We start from the raw sequence: 20,646 nt of genomic DNA, 5'->3' as shown, positions 1-20,646 counted from the left end.
CCATGGGTGCTGTTCAGTTTGGTTAATATCTATTGACCTGATTCTTTCCTCGGTCCCATTCATTCTGCTGTCGAGCTCCTCCAGTGGGTTTTAAATTTTGGCTTATTATATTTTTCAGTTCTAAAGTTTCTATTTGGTCCTTATATAGCTTCTATTTCTTTGCTGAGATTCTATTGTTTCATTTGTTTTAAGGTATTTGTAAATTGTAATTGCCCATTAGAACATTTTTTTATGACGGTTGCTTTAACATCTTTGTCAGTTAGTTCTAATATCTCTGACATCTCTGGGTTAGCATCTATTGATTATCTTTTTTCACTCAGTTTGAGATCTTCCTGATTCTTGGTATGATGAGTGATCTTGGATTGAAATATGGACATTTTGGATATTATGTTACGATACACTCGGTCTTATTTAGATCTTCTGGTTTAGCTGGATCTTTACATCACTGATATCACAGGGACAGGAGAGGCACTGCCTCATTACTGCCAGGTAGGACTAGAAACCTTCATGGACACCTGAGGAAGGGGGCCCTCGTTCCTTCTGGTGGGGATGAGCATTCAAGCTCTTCACTAGTCTTCCACTGATCCTTCCCTAGCTGGGAGGAGTAGGAGATCCCTGTGGCCTCCACTGACATCAGACCGAGGTGGGAGGCTCATGATAGTAGGTTGGTGAATTTCCTGGCTCTCTACCAATAGGGGTCTGTTCCACCAATAGGGGGAACAGACAAGAGGGGAGCCTTGTCACCCAGTGGGGTCAGGTGTCCAGGCTCCTTATTTGGTCTTCTCTGACACCACTCTGTTAGGGTGGGAAGGTTGGGATACCTTGTTATAGCCTAGCAAGGTAGAAATCTAAGTCCTTTGCTGACATGGGTGGGGGTTGGATGACCATTTTCCCTGTGGTGTTTGGCTAGAATAGAATGACTATTGTCTAAGAGTTTTCTGTCTTGCATTCCTTGTCCTTTGGCTAGAGAGAGCAGGCTTTTTTTGGTCTGCATATGTTAGTATTTCTGGGTTACCAGCTTCTTTAGCAACAAATGCAGGATGTATGAGTCAAAAAAACAAACAAACAAAAAAATCAATGAACTTACCCTTTACCACTATGTCATTCCTCAGGTCTCCATGCCCCTAGGCTGTCTGCCTTTCTCATTCTACCTTTCAGAGTCTTGTATTTGTTTTACATATACTGTCCATGGTTTTAGTTATACTTAATGGGAGAAATAGGCAAAGCATGTTTACTCTATATTCCCGGAAGTGGAAACCCGCTATCATTACTTTAAAAAAAATATATTTTTGACCCTCATATATTAGAAAGATGTACTTTTATTTCTTGAATTAGTTTTCCCAGTTGCTTCTAAAGTATCTTTAACAATATGATGAAGTGAATTACTGGGAAGCTGAAGGGTCTTCTCTCCAATTAAGAGGTCTGGGGAAGTTAAAAGCCTCTTAAATCAGTAATTTAATCTCTAGGCCAGCATCTCTCTAACACAGATCCAACGTCACCTCTTCACCAGCCATCTCATGCTCCTCTCCACAGTCTTTTCTCCAGCACAAAGCCATTTTAGCAGAATATACATAAGCTATATACTCAGTTTGGATGACGCTAAGAAAAATGTGTTTGTTTGTGTTTACAGCATTTGTAGTGTTTTAGATTACAGTCTTGTCTCCTCTTCTACATGCACCATTTTAAGAAAGTCATAATCAGGATAACAAATGACTCATATTTTCCTTTAGGGCTGCATATAAAGGCACTTTCGTTTTTGCCCTTCTCCAAAAGATGAAAGGTATAATGAGTGCACTCTAAATGACTGAATGAGCTACAAGTCAATTGCTCTGAACTCTGTATTAATCCCACTTTCAATATAGAATGCAAGATGTCCTATGGTTCATTTAGCTACCAAGTGGTATAAGCTATTATTCTGTTATTCTTCTGAATTACAAAGGATTGCAAAACTTAATGTATAAAATACATGCAACAAAATGCTGGGCCGTCAAGCAAAGAAGATACTTTGCTATTTTAAAGAGAGTAACTTTAAGAATGAATTGCAAAATTACTCTTCAGTTCCAAATACACTTGAGATATATACTCTTCTACCTCACGCCAGAATATCTCATTGAACTTCTGAAAGATGCATTTTGAAGTGTTTACAAAGATAAGAACGCCGATAGGGTTGGAGTTACATGAGCATTTCCAGTTTCTGTGTTAGTAGCCTCCCTATATTATCTCCTTAGTGAGACAGGCAGAGAGAGATCACAGGAAGTGAAGCAGGTTAACAATGTGCTGTCCAATCCCAGCCCCAGGGCTCTGTGATGTGAGGTTAAAGCTTGGAGGGCTTATGCCAATATGTGCTTCTAGACTTGCATTTTCATTGAGAACCAGGTGCATTTCAGAATGCTAATTCAGATAAGTCACCAGAGAGTGCCCTTCAGAGTGACAGTAAGTCCACTGCAGGAACAGTTAGGATTTCAAGCTGTTTTCTTGAAGTTTTGATGTTGCAGCAGGAGTGAAAATGGTGAAGTATAAAAGCCAATCTATACATGATATGTCTACAAAGGGAGAGATGATGAGGGAGGACAGTAAGAGCAGCATGATCTGGGGGATAGTGTGTGCCAAGGTTTGGATTTGGTCAGGGAGCTGCTGCAAAGCAGTCTGGGTAAGTCCTTGCCTGGGCCAGTGAGCTGTGATCTAGAGAAAGACAGAGGATGCCTGCAATAGTCTCTAGTGCTTTGATCCCACTCCCTGCCCACGAGCAGACTCAAAGGTGGTTTCCTTGGTTATCTTATAGCTAGGGTCAGGCGATGTTCTTTGTGCCATTGACCTTTAGTAGCTGCATTTGGTTGAACCTAAGCAGTCTAGCTAATGATTAAGAACAGAGCTTTAGACTCAAATAATCTGATTCAAAACCAAATCCTGTCAGTACAAACTTGGACTTGATCTCCTTGTTAATTCTACAATGCTCCTTTGCATCATCTTTTAGTGGAGAATTAGTGACATCTCCCTCATAGGGTTATTGCAGTCATTGAAATGATAACTGGTTGAAATGCTTGGCACACACTGAAAGATCAATAGTAATCACTGATGATATTTGTCATCATTGCATTATTAACTTATTTATTGGAGATACATTTTTCTATGCCTTGTTTCAATTGTGATAGCTATTTGAAAGCAAGCTTCAAAGACTAACATAGTTTGATAATTTGTTGAGCTATAGTATTTTATTAAGTACAAGAGCACAATGGCAATTAGCTTTGTCTGGCCCTTGATAAAGTCCTGGTTAAAAAGGGCAAAACTTTTGGATACATGCTCCCTAGATGAAGGCCTTGCTAGGATTCCATTCCTACACAGAAATTTCCTGCCAAATCATCAACATTTTAGAAGATAATACTTCCAGCCAACAAAGTATGTAATTTTGGAGGAACATGCACATACAGGTGGACAGTGATTGATTAGCAACTACACTTGTTGAAAATGTTTAACAAACTTAAATGTTTCCTTTAAGTCAAATGAGAAAGATGCTGTTTGGTTTACATAATTGAAATGTGCCATTTAGATTTGGGGTATGTTCCGTGGCTGGGGGAGATGGCCAGAATGAAAGCATTTGGTTTTCTGTGCTTTCCAGGCTAGACCTGGCTTTGCTGTGGGTAACATTTGAGAATGAGGTCTTCTAATTAGGTCTGACTGCCCCAGGGCTCTGCCTGTGACCACAATAGGAGGTTTGCCTCGGCTTTGGTGGAGGCCCCTCCACTACAGCTGTTGGCCTGGACACCTACTGGCTCAGACTCATCTATCCCAGGAACCACAGGGATTTATTTCCTGCTTGTGGCCTCTCCATCCCCTTAAGCTTTGCCTCCCTCCTCGTTCTCAGAGCTTTTACCTACTCTGCCCCCAGCATGGTCAGCCATCAGCACTTAGGTTGCTCCCCACGATTTGCATTTTGCCATGGATAGAACTGCTTAGCAGCGCTTGGAGCACACACTGTAAAGGAATTTGGGGATATGCTAATGTCGAAGCCTGTCACCAGAAGCTGAGAAGATTCATAATCAAATTGCAATAAATCTGCAGAGACTCTTTAAAGAACAACACACACAGGAAAAACCCGATTGCTGAAAAAACTTGCCAATGAGTGGTACGGCTGCTGAATCTTTGAAAAGACAGCAGTACTTTCAGAGAGACACAACTGCAGGCCCTAACCACAGATTAGTCAGCCCAAATGACTGGCCGATGAATGATGGTGCCGCCTGTGCAGTCTCTCAGAAGGGTTTCTGGAAGGATTTCAGGTTTGAATGCTGATGTGGAAAGTAAATATAATGCTCCAATTTGCTCTTCCTTCTCCCTCCTCAACCAACTGCCCCTGGCCCATCTCCCAGATTTGTATTCTCCCCTGTTTGCTTTGCCTGCATCAGCCTGGGACAGAACAGCGTTGCTAAGTGACATACAGTTCTCTCCCGTTTTCATCCTAAAAGACCAAATTAGTACATCAATGAATGTCATTTCTGTGTAAGTGTGATTTATAAGTTAAGATTTTGAGATTAAAAAGGAACATAAAAAGCTAAATAATTTTGAATAAGTTCATGTGGATGATTTAAAGATATCCACCTATACTGCATTAGATTCATTGAATATCATGATGTACTTTGTGATATTATAATATTTGATGAAATGTGGAAGTAGCATTACTGTTCATGAAAATTCACAGGACCATGATTATATGCTAGGGTATTTCTATCATTACTTTTAAAATAACAGTTTAATTCTCTCATTTAGTCTCACATCAGTGATCCAGAGGCATATCAGAATAAGAAAAAAATTTTGTTGGATGAGATTAAATTCTGATCTTTTTAGTGTGAAATTTAGACTTTGTGAGTGAAGAGCAAATAACTTTTCTTCTAAGTTGCAGCAGAGTGTGCTTAACTATTTCTCTTAACTGATTCTCTGGTGAGAAGAAATAGGAATCTTCCAACTTAACAGTTGGTGCATTTTTTTAAAATAATTTTTTTCCAAAGACTCCTTTTTCTATTTATTTTCAGGCCTAGTTTATAAAGCTTTAATGGGCCTTTGGATTCAGTGTTAAGAAACACAAAATCATAGACTCTGAAGGTGATAAGGATGCAAATACATTATGCTTCTTAAAAGGCTGTGACTTGCTTAAAGTCCCATGAGTGGGAGCTGAATTAATGGTCAAAGATTTGCAGATTTAGGCTGTGTATTCTTTTCTGTAAATGTTTTTATTGATTTTTTTTTTTTTTTAGAGAGAGAGGAGGGAGAGGGAGAGAGAAGCATTGATGTGAAAGAGGCACATCAATCGGTTGCCTCCCATATGCACCCTGGGTACTGAACCCACAACTTGGGCATGTGCCCAGACTGGGAATTGAACTGGTGACCTTTTGGTGCATGGGACAATGCTCAACCAACTAAGCCACATTGTCCATTCAGAGCTAGGAGGAGACTTAGAATCTTCTAGGTCACTATCTTATTTTATAGATAAGAAAACTGAGGCCCAGAGAAAGGAAGTGGTTTCCTTTTCTAATGGTGACAGGCCAGGTCTCCAAATTGCTAGTTCAGGCTTTTTTTTTTTTTTTTTTTTACGTACTAGCTTCCCTCTATATAAACCTTTTTCTTCACTTCTCACTTCCACTGCCACCACCTGGCTTCAAGATTCAAGCCATCCACCCTTGAGTTCAAGCCACTATAATCACTCTCCTGTATCATATCATTATAATAATCTACCAACTTGTCTCCCTGATTCTACCCTTGCTCCCTTCAATCTATTCTTTTAAAAAATATATTTATTGATTTTAGAGAGGAAAGAAAAGGGAGAGAGAAATAGACATATCAGTGATGAGAAAGAATCATTGATTGGCTGCCTCCTGGGTGTCCCACACTGGGAATCGAGCCCACAACCTGGGCATGTGCCCTGACCGAGAATACAACCCTGACCTCCTGGTTCATATGTCATCACTCAATCACTGAGCCACTCCATCCAGGTCTTATAATCTATTCTAAGCAGTAGCTTATATTGTTTTCTTATTTGACAAAGCATTATATCCTCTGCTTGCTGGCTTCATTTCCTATTACTCTTATTCATTCTACCCTAGTCACACTGCCCTCCTTGCAGGTCCCTGTACATGGCAGGCATGTCCAATCTTCAGGTGTTGAATTTGCTGTTTCATTTACTTGGAATGATTTTCACCAGCTATTTGCAAGGTTTGCATTTCTTTCAGTTATTTCTTTAAAGTCACCTTGGTGGATCCTGCCCTGACTATTCTATTGCAGTTGCAATCATCTGGTATTTTCTATTTTCTGTCCCTGTCTCTTCCACCCATAGCATTTACTACTTATAACACATTCCAGATTTTTTAGCTGGTGTATTGCCTACTTTTCTCGAATAGAGTGAAAACATCATGAGGGAACTGCTTGTAATAGAGTTGGGCCCAGAGGAGGTGCTGGGTAAATGTTTGATGAATGCATGAATGCACTGTGTATTAATAGGACCTGTGAGATATTCAAAAGAGTGTTTTCTCAGGTATTTATAGACTAAAATGAAGCAAAGTGTGACAATCTCAATTAAAGAGTTTTGTTGTGGCATGGGACTTGCCAATACAAGAAAATTTACCTTTTTTTTTTTTTTTAACATAACCTGCTTATTTTTGTTTATGTACAGCTAAACCAACATTAATATATCTTTCTTAGTTAATTACCAGAAAGAAAATAATGCTCTGTAAAGCCAAACCAAAACAAAAGCAAACAGCCTAGAACTCTATAAAGAATGTATTTTAGTTCTAGTGGGTTAAGAAAAAACAACTGTCGCACGCTCTCTTTTTCTGGATTGTTAGTGAAATCTCAACGAAAACAAAATATAGACAGGAGGTCAATGCTTACGGATCAGATTGCATCTTGTAGGCTTTTTATAGACCTGTAACAAAGTGGAGATCTAAACATTGTGTTAGATAATGGGGATTCTGACAGTCCCTGTAACTATGTGGAACTAGGAGGTGCTGCTATAATTCTGCTGCTTCCGATGAAAATTTCAAGTGTTTTCATTAGGTACAACAGCTGTTTCTATTACAGATAACAGATCTCAGAGGTGGTGATGCTGATATCAACTTCTAGTGGGCTCAGAACACAGTGTAGCTTGTACAATTAGTTTTTTTTTTTTTTTCAAATTATTTTTTTCTGCACACGCCAATTAACTCTGTAGCAATAAAAGGAAATTACTTACTTGCTACCGGAATTGTCTGAAAGTGATAGGATCATCCTTTGTAGAGTCACATTAACCAAATTAAAAGCCCTTGGGAAAAATTTGGCACCCTGTTCCTTCACGTTCACATCTTCCTAAACACCTCTTAGGAACTTCCATTTAGAAAGCTAGGATCATTTCCAGGGCTTTTAATTTGGAAAGATTGGCTGCTCACCAGTGGGTCTTTGTAGACACCCAGTGGTTGGGTGGAGTGGCTCTGTAGCGTTCCAATCTCAGTGGCCTTGACTTGACTATCCTCTTGACTCCTGCTTGCTTGCATGTTTTCCATCCCAGAGAGAGTCACAGCTTTGCTGCTGGAGCTTGTCTCCAAGGCAGACACTATCATTTCATTCTCTCACTGAACGTACATATCCTCCTCCATAGAGAAGTGAAATCTATTCCTCCAACCCTGTGAATTTGGGCTTGCCTGTGACTGCTTTGACCAATAAATATGGTGGAAGTTGCTCTGCCACCTCTGGGACTAGCCTTTGAGAGGACTGTGGTTTCTATTTTCCTTGTCTTGAAATACTTCCTCTTGGAACACTTAAGTCACATGGAAAGGCTACATTAGGGCACTTCAGTCAACGGTCTCAGCTGACTGGTGTCAACTGTCAGCCACGTGAGTGAGCCATTCTGGAGTCCGGTTCATTTTAGCTTTAAAATGACCCGGTGTTATTAAAACCACCTGATTGAACTGCATGAGAGACACTGAGCAGAAACCACCTGGCTGAGTCTGGTCAGTCTATGGAACCATGAGAGAGGAACACATTGTTGCTAAACCACTATATATATTTGGAGTGACTTGTAACACAGCAAAATATAACTAAAATAGGGACAAAGTGGAAGGCTACAGGCTCCGTGCTTCTACAAATGTGAGTGTCAAAAACTAGCTGAGAATGAGGTAGAATTGGTGGTTTTTTATAAGATGTCGACAGATATAGGTAAATGTCAGTTTTCCACCTTTTTGGCTGGTCATTGGAATTTCATGTTTGAACTCTTCTATTGTCACTTAGATTTGTAAATCTAAATATCACTGTACAAATGTTATTTATATACTGCAAAAATATAAATATTATTACAAAAATATTAATATTATTATACAAATGCAAATATTTCTGTGAAGGGTAATACTCTAAATCAAGGTATAGCAAACTTTTTCTGTATAGAGACAGATAGTAAATGATTTAGGCTTTGTGAGCTATAAAGAATTTGTGGTGACTACTCAACTTGATCAAGGTGACATAGACGGTACATGAATGAATTGCATAAACATGTGCAATAAACTTGATTTACAAAAATTGGTGGTTGGCCAATTTTAACCTGAGGGCTGGGAGTTTGCTGACCTTTGTTCTAAATGATTATTTTTGTAGCTAACAGAAATATTTGATTATATTGCGTGACTCCCATCAGAACTGGATTTGCTTTACCCCAAGCTCCCATCTCTCTTGCCATTTCTTCTTCGTCTCAGTTGTAGGATCCTCCTCTTAAGATTGAATGTGCTCCTAAAGCCTCTCTTCTTACTCTGTGTTCTTTCTCAGCCATGTCACTCAAATGATTTCCATTAACAGCAATTTGGCAATGACTGTTCCATCTTTTATTCAGAACTCCAGGCTTTTGTATTTCTCCTGGATACCTTGCCAGCACTGTCAGTTCATTGTACTTTTGTGTCAGTTGTTGCCGATAGTCTCTCAACTCCAAGCCCACCCTTCCACCGTTAGTTCTTTGATGCAGGGGCTAGAGCTCTGCAAACCTACTTCTATTTTGCTAGCTCTTCATCTCTGTCAATAGGGCAAGAGAGGGACTTGCTGCTTTCTGTTTACTGGATGCTGATTTTCTGTCTAATTGGGGTTCCTGTGAGCATCTTTTCAGCAAAGCTTTTTTCCTGTAGGAATATGTTCCTTTCTGTAGTATCAGAATTACCTTCATTACCACTCTTTCTCCCCTCTCCCCTTCTACTACAGCACAGTGGGTCGGTGTCCACGCCTCAGACACCGGTCTCAGCCCTTTAGGACGCCTCCTTTAAGCTCAGCGATACTAGCACCAGCTAGGCAGCACCTTCCAGTGGGAGGACTGAGTGTTAGCCAGCAGGGTTCCTTCTCCAAGTTTCTGTTTTAGTAATTCCCACATCTTCACTTTGATCTTCCAGCACTAATGGGTGGTAGATGCTGCCTTTACTGTTTTCTTTGTGATAAGTTATTGTTTTCCTTTGCCTTTTCAGTTACCTAGTTAACAATTTCATACCTAGTTAACCATTTTGTATATTAAATCCCCTTTCAAATATTGGGCATAGTTTCTGTCTCCCAGCTGGGTTCTGAAGTAGTGCAGATTCGCTGCCAAAAGCTGCTCCGCCAACAGTGTTTGCTTCCTCAGTAAATGGCACCAGCAAACCTCTCTCCATTCCCTGCCCAGAGGTTCAAGCCAAATATGTGGGCATCATTCTCAATTCTTTCTACTCTCTAAATTCCCACAGGCAACTAGTGAACTACAAGGCCTGTTGATTTGGCTTCCTGAATATTTCTTATATCAGTCTGCTTCGCTCTACTGCTATATCCCCCACCGTAGATCAAGCCACCACCTTAGAACTGACCTCCCCATATTTCTGTAGCCCCTCAATCTGTTCTCCCACTACAGCCCAGGAGGTGTCTCACACACATAAATTATGTCTTGACATAATTTATAAGTCTTTCTGTGAGATGGTTTCTGCCTTTATTTCGTTTTGAAATAGGTTCCTTGTGTCTTTGTCAGTTTTGAATCTGCCAAGCTTTCTTTGCATTCTTGGTACAAACTATTCCTTTTGTTTAGAAATCTCCCTTTCATCCGATAATGACTATGTAGACTTTAAATATTGTATAAGTATCACTTTTGGCTTTTCTGAGCTATTTGTTTCTATAGATCATTGAACATTCACCTTTTCACTAGGATATTCTGTAAACTTATAAGTAATCTATAATAATAAAAGCATAATATGCAAATTGACCAAATGGCCAGACAGCAGAATGACCTCCCGGACAACCACATTATGACACACACTGGTGCCAGGCCAGCCAAGGTAGGTGTGACGCGATTGGTTGGGGGGGCCCACCATTGCCCCACAATTACCCCCAGAGGGACCAGGCCACTGACCAGCAGGCCAATCAATTGGGGGGCTTTGTGATCGCCCCAAAGAGGGAGGCCCAGGCCACCCTCTGCAGGGTGATTGATCAGGGGGTGGGGCAGCTGACACGGGCAGTGCTAGGCCAAGGTGGGTGTGGATGGGGGGTGGGGCTGTGGGGCAGTGAGGCTGCTGGGCTGCAAGGCAGCTGGGACTGTGAAGGCTTACCCCTTGCACAGATTTTGTGCATCAGGCCTCTAGTTCTTTAATAACTGATGGAAGGCCTATATAGGCAGGGGCTGTGTTTGTCTTTCCCAGCACAGTCTTTAACACCTACTATTCTCTCTTGGCATAGCAAATATTCAACAAGTATTTGCTGAGTTCAGTGAGTTTCTGTTTTATACATTTATCATAGGGCCTCTGAGTGAGTTCAGAAGGCACACATTTCCTTGGATGTGCCAGAATCCCTCATGGCTGACTGCTACCTCTTAGAGTAAAGGCTTCTTTGGTTTGCTCCTCTCACATCTCCTGGAACCAGTTCTCTTTGTGGGTTCTTATAGTGATTGGAGGAGACTGAGTGGGGAATAGATTGAATAGAATTTATTAGTTTTGGCTGGACTGGAGACTCAATATTACCCACTCCTATGTTGTCAGAGTGCTCTGTGGTATCACATAAGCCACCAGAGCACGGGCTGCCAGGTACATCCTGGTGGTCGCTTTATTTCAACTCCATAGCCAATGAAGGGATCTTCCTCTGCAGCTAATAACCAGTATGTTATTCCTCCTCAAAAACATCAAAGTGGTTTCTCTGTAGTTTCCTGGAATGTAGCCATTTTTTCCTCCAGTGATAAAAAGTGGGGGGAAATGTTGGGAAATGGACTGAACATGGATGGAAGGGCTTTTAGAAAGCTATAATAACCAATAATGAAGAAGCAGACAACAAAAATAGAATATGAAAATGACAATGATAAGAAGACCCATACCAACATATGACTACAGTCTGCTGGAAAAGAAGAAGACCTTAGGGAACAGGTTAAAAAATCCATCTTTGATTTTGGTTACACTTCCAGAGAGAGTGCTGCATTTATTTAATAACAAAACAAAACAAAACACAAAACAAAACAAAGACTAAAACAACCCAAAGAGCTTCCTTTTTATCTTCTAAACAGACTTGACCCAATCCGGACATTTGCTTTGAGAATCATATATCTTTTCCCTTCAGCTGAGAGTTTTACCTTTTGGATTGCATTCCACACACGTTCTTTATCGTTTCTTCTTCCTTCAAGGGTGTCCATAGCATCTGCCATTAGTGACTGCAGCTGTGGCACCAAGATAAAAATTATCAGTGTGGAATTCTCACAGAAATAACTTCCCTAAATACACAGATTAAAACCTAATTAAAAAATCATTTGTACGCTGATGATTTTATTACTCATCTTTCCGACAATGAACATTGCTACCCCATCTTTGCTTCAGTCATTACTGAGTGTTATTGCAGATATAAAATATTGAAACAATGAAAATATGCTTCTTGAAAATGGGTAGAAAACATATAGGTTTTAATGTTGTAAGCGTTGACGTTTTGTAAAAACAGATTTGGGTTGTAAAGAATGAAGGCCATAGTTAATTCTCTCAGGAAATGGCATGTAGTACATGAACGCGTTTTAGTATTTTCTCCCGAGGCTGATATATCATGATTTCAGGCATCATGCAAAAGCTCACCAGAGGACAATTCTGAAACTGTGCTGTCTTATTGCCTCTTAAAGAATCTAGCTCACTTCAGTTCTTTTACTATTCTTTTCTTCTCTAAAACTTCAAAATAACCACGCTTTCTTTTTAGGTTCCATTCACAGGCAAGTTTTCAGAATTCCACCTTTTGCCCCAAACTGCCACATTCCAATTTGAAATAGTCCCCTATACACCTGCTGCATATGTAGCTGCAAAGCGGTGAAGGCACACGGACCTATGTGATGGTCACAGCTAAAAAGGAAAGTTCTCTAAAGAACAAATGCCAGTTCAGTCCACTGTGGCTTCAAACAGTGGGGACCCTTAGAGAATCTTTCTGAACTTTAGATATTGCAGAGTTGTAGCAGGAGGGCAGAGCGGAGTCACTCAGAAATCTTCTATGGAGCAGTCACTGTTTAGACAGTGCCACAGAAGGCCTTACCAGGATTTATTGTCTAGGTTAACCCATGCTTCACAGCTGAAAAGTAAAATCTGTTATTTACGGCGATGAAACCTTGCAAGATGCATGACTTTTAAACATTGGGCCTCCACATATACATCCATATACATTAAAATTTTTTTCTAGTAGGCAGATAAATTATAAAAATATCCCATTAAATCCTGTTTTCCAAGGTTTGAGAGAGTGGAATATTGCACTAACATGTTAATAAGGGATGTCAATAATGCTAGTTTGGTGCCCTCGGTGTATATTTTGAAATGCAAGTATTTCCAGAAGAAAGAAGCTGCAGATGGGTGGTGAAGAAGGCCAAGGTGCAGAAAACCCTCTTGTATTTTTCATTGAAATCTTGCATGTGCTTTTCAGGAAGACTGGATCAACACTGAGCCAGTTTCTTCATTTAACATTTTCTTTGCTTCCTCTTATCTCCGAGGGGCATTAATCATCTGAAATTGGCTATAACATGCACTTTGAAAGCTCCTTGCTTACTGCACTCCTGAATGCCGTATGAATGGTATTTTACTAGTAAACACAGCCTTTTAGGAGGCGTTCTGCTGCACACAACCTTAAAGGTTTTGAAAGCATGACTTAGTGAATCCTTGATTAATAGACTTCCCCCTCCCCCACCTATAGTTTTATTATTTGGCTAGTCAGACCATTTTAAATGCTTACTTTGAATATCAATATTTAACACACTTTGACAGGTTCAGATGAACTTTATAAATGTTGGCAGTGCATTTCTCGATTGATTTGTTATAACTTTGAAAACTCAGGGAGGGAGGATTCCTTCAGTTATCTGAAAATTACAGGTGACCAGTTTGGGCTGTTCTCATCCTTGCTATATGAATTCAATTCAGGTCTGTAATTAGTTTTAGCTACCTTCAATTAAAGTCTCAAAGGAAAGAGCCCTTCCCTGTCCAACATTAAGATTCCCTCTAGAGCAGTGGTTCTCAACCTTGGCTGCACATTAGAATCACCTGGGAATCTTTTTAAAATCCTGATTTCGGGGCCTCATCCTCTGGAAATTCTGTTTCTTTGTTACTCATGCTGTGGCCCCACCCCATAACAAAGAAACAGAATTTCCGGAGGATGAGGATCAGAAATCAGGATTTTAAAAAGATTCCCAGGTGATTCTAATGTGCAGCCAAGGTCGCTCTGCCCTTCTGCTACAACTCTGCAATATCATCAACCTGTGGGCCTCGACCTCTTTGGGGGTCGAACGACCCTTTCGCAGGGGTTGACTAAGACCATCAGAAAACACATATATAATTACATATTTTTTTGTGATTAATCAGTATGCTTTAATTATGTTCAATTTGTAACAATGAAAATACATCCTGCATATCAGATATTTACATTACGATTCATAACAGTAGCAAAATTACAGTTATGAAGTAGCAATGAAAATAATTTTATGGTTGGGGGTCACCACAACATAAGGAACTGTATTAAAGGGTCGCGGCATTAGGAAGGTTGAGAACCACTGCTCTAGAGTACACCTTACCTTTCCTTGAATGGCCAGCACATGGTTAACTAATTGTTTTTCAAACTAGCTGCTGTCATTTCTAATATTGATTATGGTTATAAAAACAAATCTTTTTGAAGATTGTTTGAGCTATTCCTTCAACTAGTTTTTGACTGCCCCTGTGTTTTCTGAGTTAACTGGTTGATTCAGTTAAAAAATACAGCCATTTGACTAACTACATTTTTCCCTTGAATAAAATAATTGTTCTATCTAAATGTACCAGTGTGTGTGTGTGTGTGTGTGTGTGTGTGTGTGTGTGTGTGTGTGTGTATGTGTTGGCACTGCCAACATATATGCGACACTAGAAGTGAATAAGAAAACTCTAAAGACTATTTTGTACGGTTGGTTTTCTGCACAGTGGTTATTCTTTTGTACTCTCAATTTTCCACAGAAGATAATCCTGTGTTAACAAGTCTTGGAGTTTGAGAAGCAATTAATTAAAACTTAACTTTACTTAAAACACAAAGCTTGACATACAATTCAAATAATCAGCTCCTTCCCATGTTTTTCCATGTCAGACAAATATTGCTATGAAAAAATGTAAGCCAGACCAGCTTGCATGGCTCAGTGGACTGAGCATTGTCCCATGCACCATAGAGGTCCCTGGTTCGATTCCTTCATATGCCCCAGATTGTGGGCTCGATCCCCAGAAGGGGGCATGCAGAAGGCAGCCGATCTATGTTTCTCTATCATCAATATTTCTATCTTCTTTCCCTCTCCCTTCCTCTCTCTAAAAAAAATCAATAAAAACATATTTTTTAAAAATGGAAGTCAGTCAATGTGAGCAAATAAAATAAGACACCTTTCTACATTTCCCAGTTTCTTCATTAGAATGCTTCATGAGGGTTGGAGAGCTGGCCCTCAGGCTACATTTATTATGACAAATTTCTTTCAGACCATATCACTTTTCTTCTGACTCAGGGTCTGAGAAAGCCTTCAACAAAGAAAAACAAATACTTACCAATTCTGCCTCCTGCGGACTGATGTCCCGTAGATAGGGAATGGTTGCTAGCTCAGCCATTGCTTGATTGATCACCTGGGACTGCTCCTTTACTCTCTGTAGCCGGCTGAGGAGGCTGGCGTACTGCAACTTCTCCATCACACCTGAGCACGCAGGGAAACTCCCCTGGTCTCCCTGGGAAAGGAAATGTTTTAGAACAAGACCACAGAACTAGGGCTTTCTCTGGGGATTGAAGTCAGGGTTTGTTATAGTATATTTACATCCTTAGAAGCAATGCATCTAGTATAAACAAACGTTTCCTTCTCTCATTTTAGAGAATGATCTGGACCCTTCCTTCAAACTGATGAGTGTATGTAGAAGGGAACACATTGCAGGACTGATCTGCAGGTGGCCCTGCATAAGCAAGTTGTGCTGAGGGGAGAAGAGGGGACTGACATTGAACGCATGCTCCACCTTCCCAGTGGCCATCAGAAAGCTGTGTCTGTTTAGAATGTGTGCATGTGTGTGTGTGCGTGTGTGTGTGGGGGGGTTATCTATGTCACCCAGGTTATCATAAGAGCTAAGAGTTGCCCACTGCCTTGTTTATATAAAAGAATATTTTTATGCAAGCTGAATCCTGAAAAATGTGATGCACATTGAATTCTCTTTACCCAATGACTTACATCAAAGCTCAACTCTGCTTTTATCTTTAGTTCTTGTATGGCCTTGGACTCTGGATCCTCTTCTTGTGGTATTATAGCACTTTATTCTGACTCCTAGGGCCATCCCAGCAACTGACATGACCCATCTTGAAACAGACTACTGTCCACATTTGTAAGGACCACCAACCTGCATGAATCTATTGGTATTTTGGGCTTTCTCAAAATAGGGCCTTTTTCTAACGAGGTGGCCTACAAATGTGTTTGCTATTGCCAGCCGTAAAAGAGAAGATGTCACCTTCTCTAAAAAGTTTAATACAAATCATAATGCATGATAGGAGAGGCAAAGTTTATAATAAAATACCTACATTTATATTTAGAAAAAGTATTTCTGACATAAAGGGAGCTATAAGGGTTAAAAGAAAATCCTTGAATTGTGTGGAGGGTAATGAGAAATTAGGAGTCACAGGAGGATTTATTTGGCAATTTCATCCCACATCCAGGTGCTCAGAGGAGGAAGGCTGGAGGACCAGCATCTTCTAGGGCAGGGTTCCTCCTGCATCACCTGCACCAGAATCACTAGGCGTGTTCGTTAACTAGGCAGAGTCCTGGGACTTACTCAGTGAATCATAATCTCTTGAAATGTGTCCCTCTTCATATGGATTGTAGCTAGGTACCCCTCACTCCCCAAATATTCAAGTGTCTCAAGAAGTTGAAGAATAGGCAACTATCTTAAAACTTTAGTATTTGAGCAAGAGCTATTTTAGTTTGTGCATACTTATAAAATAGATTTTTCCTCCAGAAATTAGAGAAGACATTTTTTTTTTCTTAAAATACATCTTCCAAAGAGAAAAACTATTAGAAACTGCATTACTGAAGAGCATTGGAATTTAAGCTTGAATGTAGAAAGCAGTTCTTCCTGCAATGTCATATGCATGTTTTAATTGACAACAACCTCTAGAAGTTGGTGCTTTTCTGGAGTCTTGTTAATAAAGGAAGGTTGAGAACCATGGCATTGTATTTGCTGTATTTCTCCCTAACACCTACTATATCATATGACTAATGTTCCTCTATTTCAACTAATTTGTTCTTTCAGATGAACCATTTGTCTAAAAATCTATAAACCTGCAGGAGCAATGATTGCAAATTGTGGAGTTGGGCTCCCTTCTCTGAACTGACCAAATAGGTAGCCTACACATTTAGTTTAATCGTGTACCTAAACAATGGGATTCTGCCAAATAGAGGAAAGTGAGTTGCAGGAGAAACTGTTTTCTTTCTGAAGAAAAATTGCTTTATTTGTCTTGAAAAACACACCAGAAAACACTGGGGCTAGTGTAGGAAAGGGGGTAGTGACTCAACTCCAAAGAGCAGAAACAACTGCAGCCTACATGGGAACATAATCTAGCAGTGTAATTTCCTAAGCAAAAAAACAAAAATAGTGGAGGGCAATGGTGTTTTGTTAGCTTGATTGATGGATGCATAACAAAGCAGGAAGTACTCTATACATATAAAATACTAGGAAGAATATATAGTTGACTACTAATAGTCAACCCTCCCACCCCTCGGCTTAAGACAAATGCAGTTTTGATTATTAGAAAACTACAGATGTATGCATATTTTACCTACATGATAGGGGTCTTTGAGAGACAAAGTGAAAAACAAAAGAAATTAATATAATGCCAGCAGGAATGTTTTAATGCTGTTGCTTTAAGAAAATAAAGGAAAGGATGAAAAACGAAGGAATTACCTTAAACATCTAATGCTAGCAAGGGCTAAATCTAAAGGGAAGTAGCCCTCCCAGCAAGACCGCAGGAGTGATTAAAGGGCTCCTTAGCTGCTGGAGAGAGTGTTAAAAAGTTGATGTGATTGAAGCTAAAACCTCACACAGGTACAATGAAGTTAGGTAAGTAGCAAGTTCAAATGAGGGCTTTAGTCAGGATTGCCTAGATTTAATAGCAGGTATGGGTTAATATTTGGCAAATAAGTGGCACTACATAGAATAGTGCTGAAAAGCACAGCCCAAGTATTTGGAATATATTTCCACTTGACTCAACATATAGACACATTAATTGCAAAAAAGGAGGGGTAGAAAAAAATATTATTGTTCATTTCAAATGTGCATATGTAAACATTTTTTATGCTTCACTTGGAGGAAATTAAAAGTAAAATTAATGAGGTATTAAAATCGTGGTTAGTTAAGTCATTTTTTGGCAAGTCAGCCTGTGAAGGAGGCTTCATGCATGGCAAGAGATTTTATTATTTTGACTCTTTAACATTTAGCCCAGGAGACACAGTACATAAGGCTTGAAACTGACAGCAGCCAATAAAGTTAATGAATGAAAAAGCACAGTGGCATCTGATGGCATGTGAAATAATTAGGACAAAGACCCAGAGAAGGAAAACTACCAGTAAAGCAGAGTTCCTGGTTGAATGGGGCTGATGTTCACTGGGATTAAAAGCCACCAAATAGGCAGGTAGTGGAATATTTTAGATTATTACTTTTAAAATACCAGAACCATTCTTGTTGGGCCATGTGTTGTGTGACTAGCAAAGGAATCGATAAAGATAAGGAAACTGGTGCTCGGCTGGCATGGCTAGTGGTTGAGCATCGGCCTATGAACTAGGTCAGGGTCCCATTCTTGATCAGGCCACATGCCAGGGTTGTGGGCTCAATCCCCAGTAGGGGGCATGCAGGAGGCAGCCAGTCAATGATTCTCTCTCATCATTGATGTTTCTATCTCTCTCTCTCTCTCCCTCTCCCTTCCTTTCTGAAATCAATAAAAATATTTTTTTAAAAGAGGAGACAGGTGTCAGAGTGTAAGGAGAATCATTGCCTGAGACACAGAGACCTCCCTCATACCAGAATGTCCTTCACCAACTGAGTCTACCACCTCATGGCAAGAGATGAAAATCCATGTACCCTGGGAAGCCCTACTGTGGGCTGTAGATCTGCCCCATGGATGGAGATGAGAGCTCTAATCCTTCCTTTATGACACACAGCACAAAGGTACCTCAACTTTGTGACACTGAGCACATCAGTGATGCAAGAAAAAAATTGAAATCCACAGGACACTTGCATGATCTTCATTTTAGAAGGATATGTCATTTCCAAGTACAAAATTTGTATAAAGAAAAAGAAAGGTCTATAAAATGGTTCTTTTGTCAAAGCAAACTAAAACCAATATAAATGATTCAAACTTCTAACATCCTATCTAATAAAAGGGTAATATGCAAATTAACCATAACTCCGTAAAAAGGTGGTAGTGCCCATAGCCACAAGATGGCCGTGCCCAGTCCTCCCAGCCCTGCCGGAGTTCCCCAGTCCTGGGGGGGTGGCTGCTGAGAGCAGGCAGTGTGAGTGGCCTGATGGAATGCTTGCTTTGTTGCCATGACAATGAGGCAAGTATTCCACGCTGGCTGCGGAGGGCCTTTGGGAAGGGGGCATGGAGTGGCCACAGGGGGGTAGGGAGGGGGATGCTTGTGTTGTTGCCCTGGCAACGAGGCAAGCATTCCACGCCTGGCTGCAGATGGGCCTCTGGGCAGCGGCGCAGTGTGTCCAGGCCCCACAGAGAGCTACTGGCACATGGATTTGTGCACAGGACTACTGGTTTATAATACTTTGCAAAGTGCTTCAACATGGATTATTTACTTTTGGTCTCACAACAACTCTATGAGGAGGGTCTGGTAGGTATCAGTCTGTTTTTTTTTTTTTTTTTTAAATATATTTTTATTGATTTCAGAAAGAGGAAGGAAAAGGGAGAGAGAGATAGAAACATCAATGATGAGAGAGAATCACTGATTGGCTTCCTCCTGCATGCCCCTCCTGGGGGCCGAGCCCACAACCCAGGCATGTGCCCTTGATTGGAATCAAACCTGGGACCCTTCAGTTCATAGGCCGACACTCTATCCACTGAGCCAAACTGGTGAGGGCAGTATCAGCCTGTTTTATAAATGAGAAAAAACAGCTCAGAGATTAAATGACTTGTCCTAGGGTTACACAGCCAGAGCACTGCCTTGGACTAAAGTTTTATCTACAGGTGTCACAAAGAAGGGTAACAGCTAATAAGGACAATGCAATGCCTAAGCATTCGAGTGGATGACATTTGATATCTGACAAGATAAAAACAGACCTCAGGGGATCTTAAACTCACTGTTGAGGGCTGTTTGGGTCACATTTAATGATACCATGCAGGCATAATTTCTACTCACCAACTCATTACTTGCTTCATTAAGCTAGGTTACCTTTGCAGCAATTTTATTTAGTCCTGCTTTATGAAGCTGTGATTGGCTATATAATAAGAAATCCAGAGGCCAATATTTGGATATACTCATGGTCCCTGGGTATCTTTGGGATCACTTTGATTCTATTAAAACTCTTTGAGAAAATCTTTCAAAAACTTATATTTTCCATAGAAACAAACAGAAATTCCTTGCAGCTAGCAAAGTGGTGCTGACTCATTTAAAAAATATCGAGTTATTAATTAGATGCTAAGAATCTTAATTACTGAACGACTTTTAAATTTCTATTATTGACACATAAAGGTATATATATATATATATATATATATATATATATATATATACATACGTATAGGTATATATATATATATATATATATATATATATATATATACACACACACACATACATATATATAAATATATTATACTAGAGGTCCGGTGCACAAAAATTTGTGCATTAAGGGGGGTCCCTCAGCACGGCCTATGCCCTCTTGCAGTCTGAGACCCCTTGGAGGATGTCCACCTGCTGGCTTAGGCCCGCTCCCTGGGGGATCGGGCCCAAACTGGCAGTCAGACACCCCTCTGGCAGCCTGGCAGCCCTCGGGGGATGTCCACTTGCCAGCAGGGAGCAGGCCTAAGCTGCAGTCGGACATCCTTAGTGCTGCTGAGGAGACGGGAGAGGCTCCCACCACCACCGCTGTACTGGCAGCCATCAGCCTGGCTTGTGGCTGAGCAGAGCTCCCCTGTGGGAGTGCACTGACCACCAGGGGGCAG

At 40.4% G+C, this 20,646-nt stretch overlaps 1 protein-coding gene across 1 annotated transcript in view; it reads right to left on the bottom strand.

Annotated features, from left to right (window-relative positions):
- SPATA16 (spermatogenesis associated 16) overlaps positions 1-20,646 on the bottom strand; it is a 200,709-nt gene that overhangs the window by 15,190 nt on the left and 164,873 nt on the right. Inside the window, 2 exon segments of the mRNA XM_036352620.1 lie at positions 11,561-11,644; positions 14,994-15,158. Of these exon segments, the coding sequence (XP_036208513.1) occupies positions 11,561-11,644; positions 14,994-15,158 (249 nt within the window).

Source organism: Myotis myotis, unplaced genomic scaffold, assembly GCF_014108235.1.
Source record: "Myotis myotis isolate mMyoMyo1 unplaced genomic scaffold, mMyoMyo1.p scaffold_m19_p_2, whole genome shotgun sequence".
Classification (NCBI taxonomy): domain Eukaryota; kingdom Metazoa; phylum Chordata; class Mammalia; order Chiroptera; family Vespertilionidae; genus Myotis; species Myotis myotis.
This window is presented reverse-complemented; position numbering and strand designations above follow the sequence as displayed.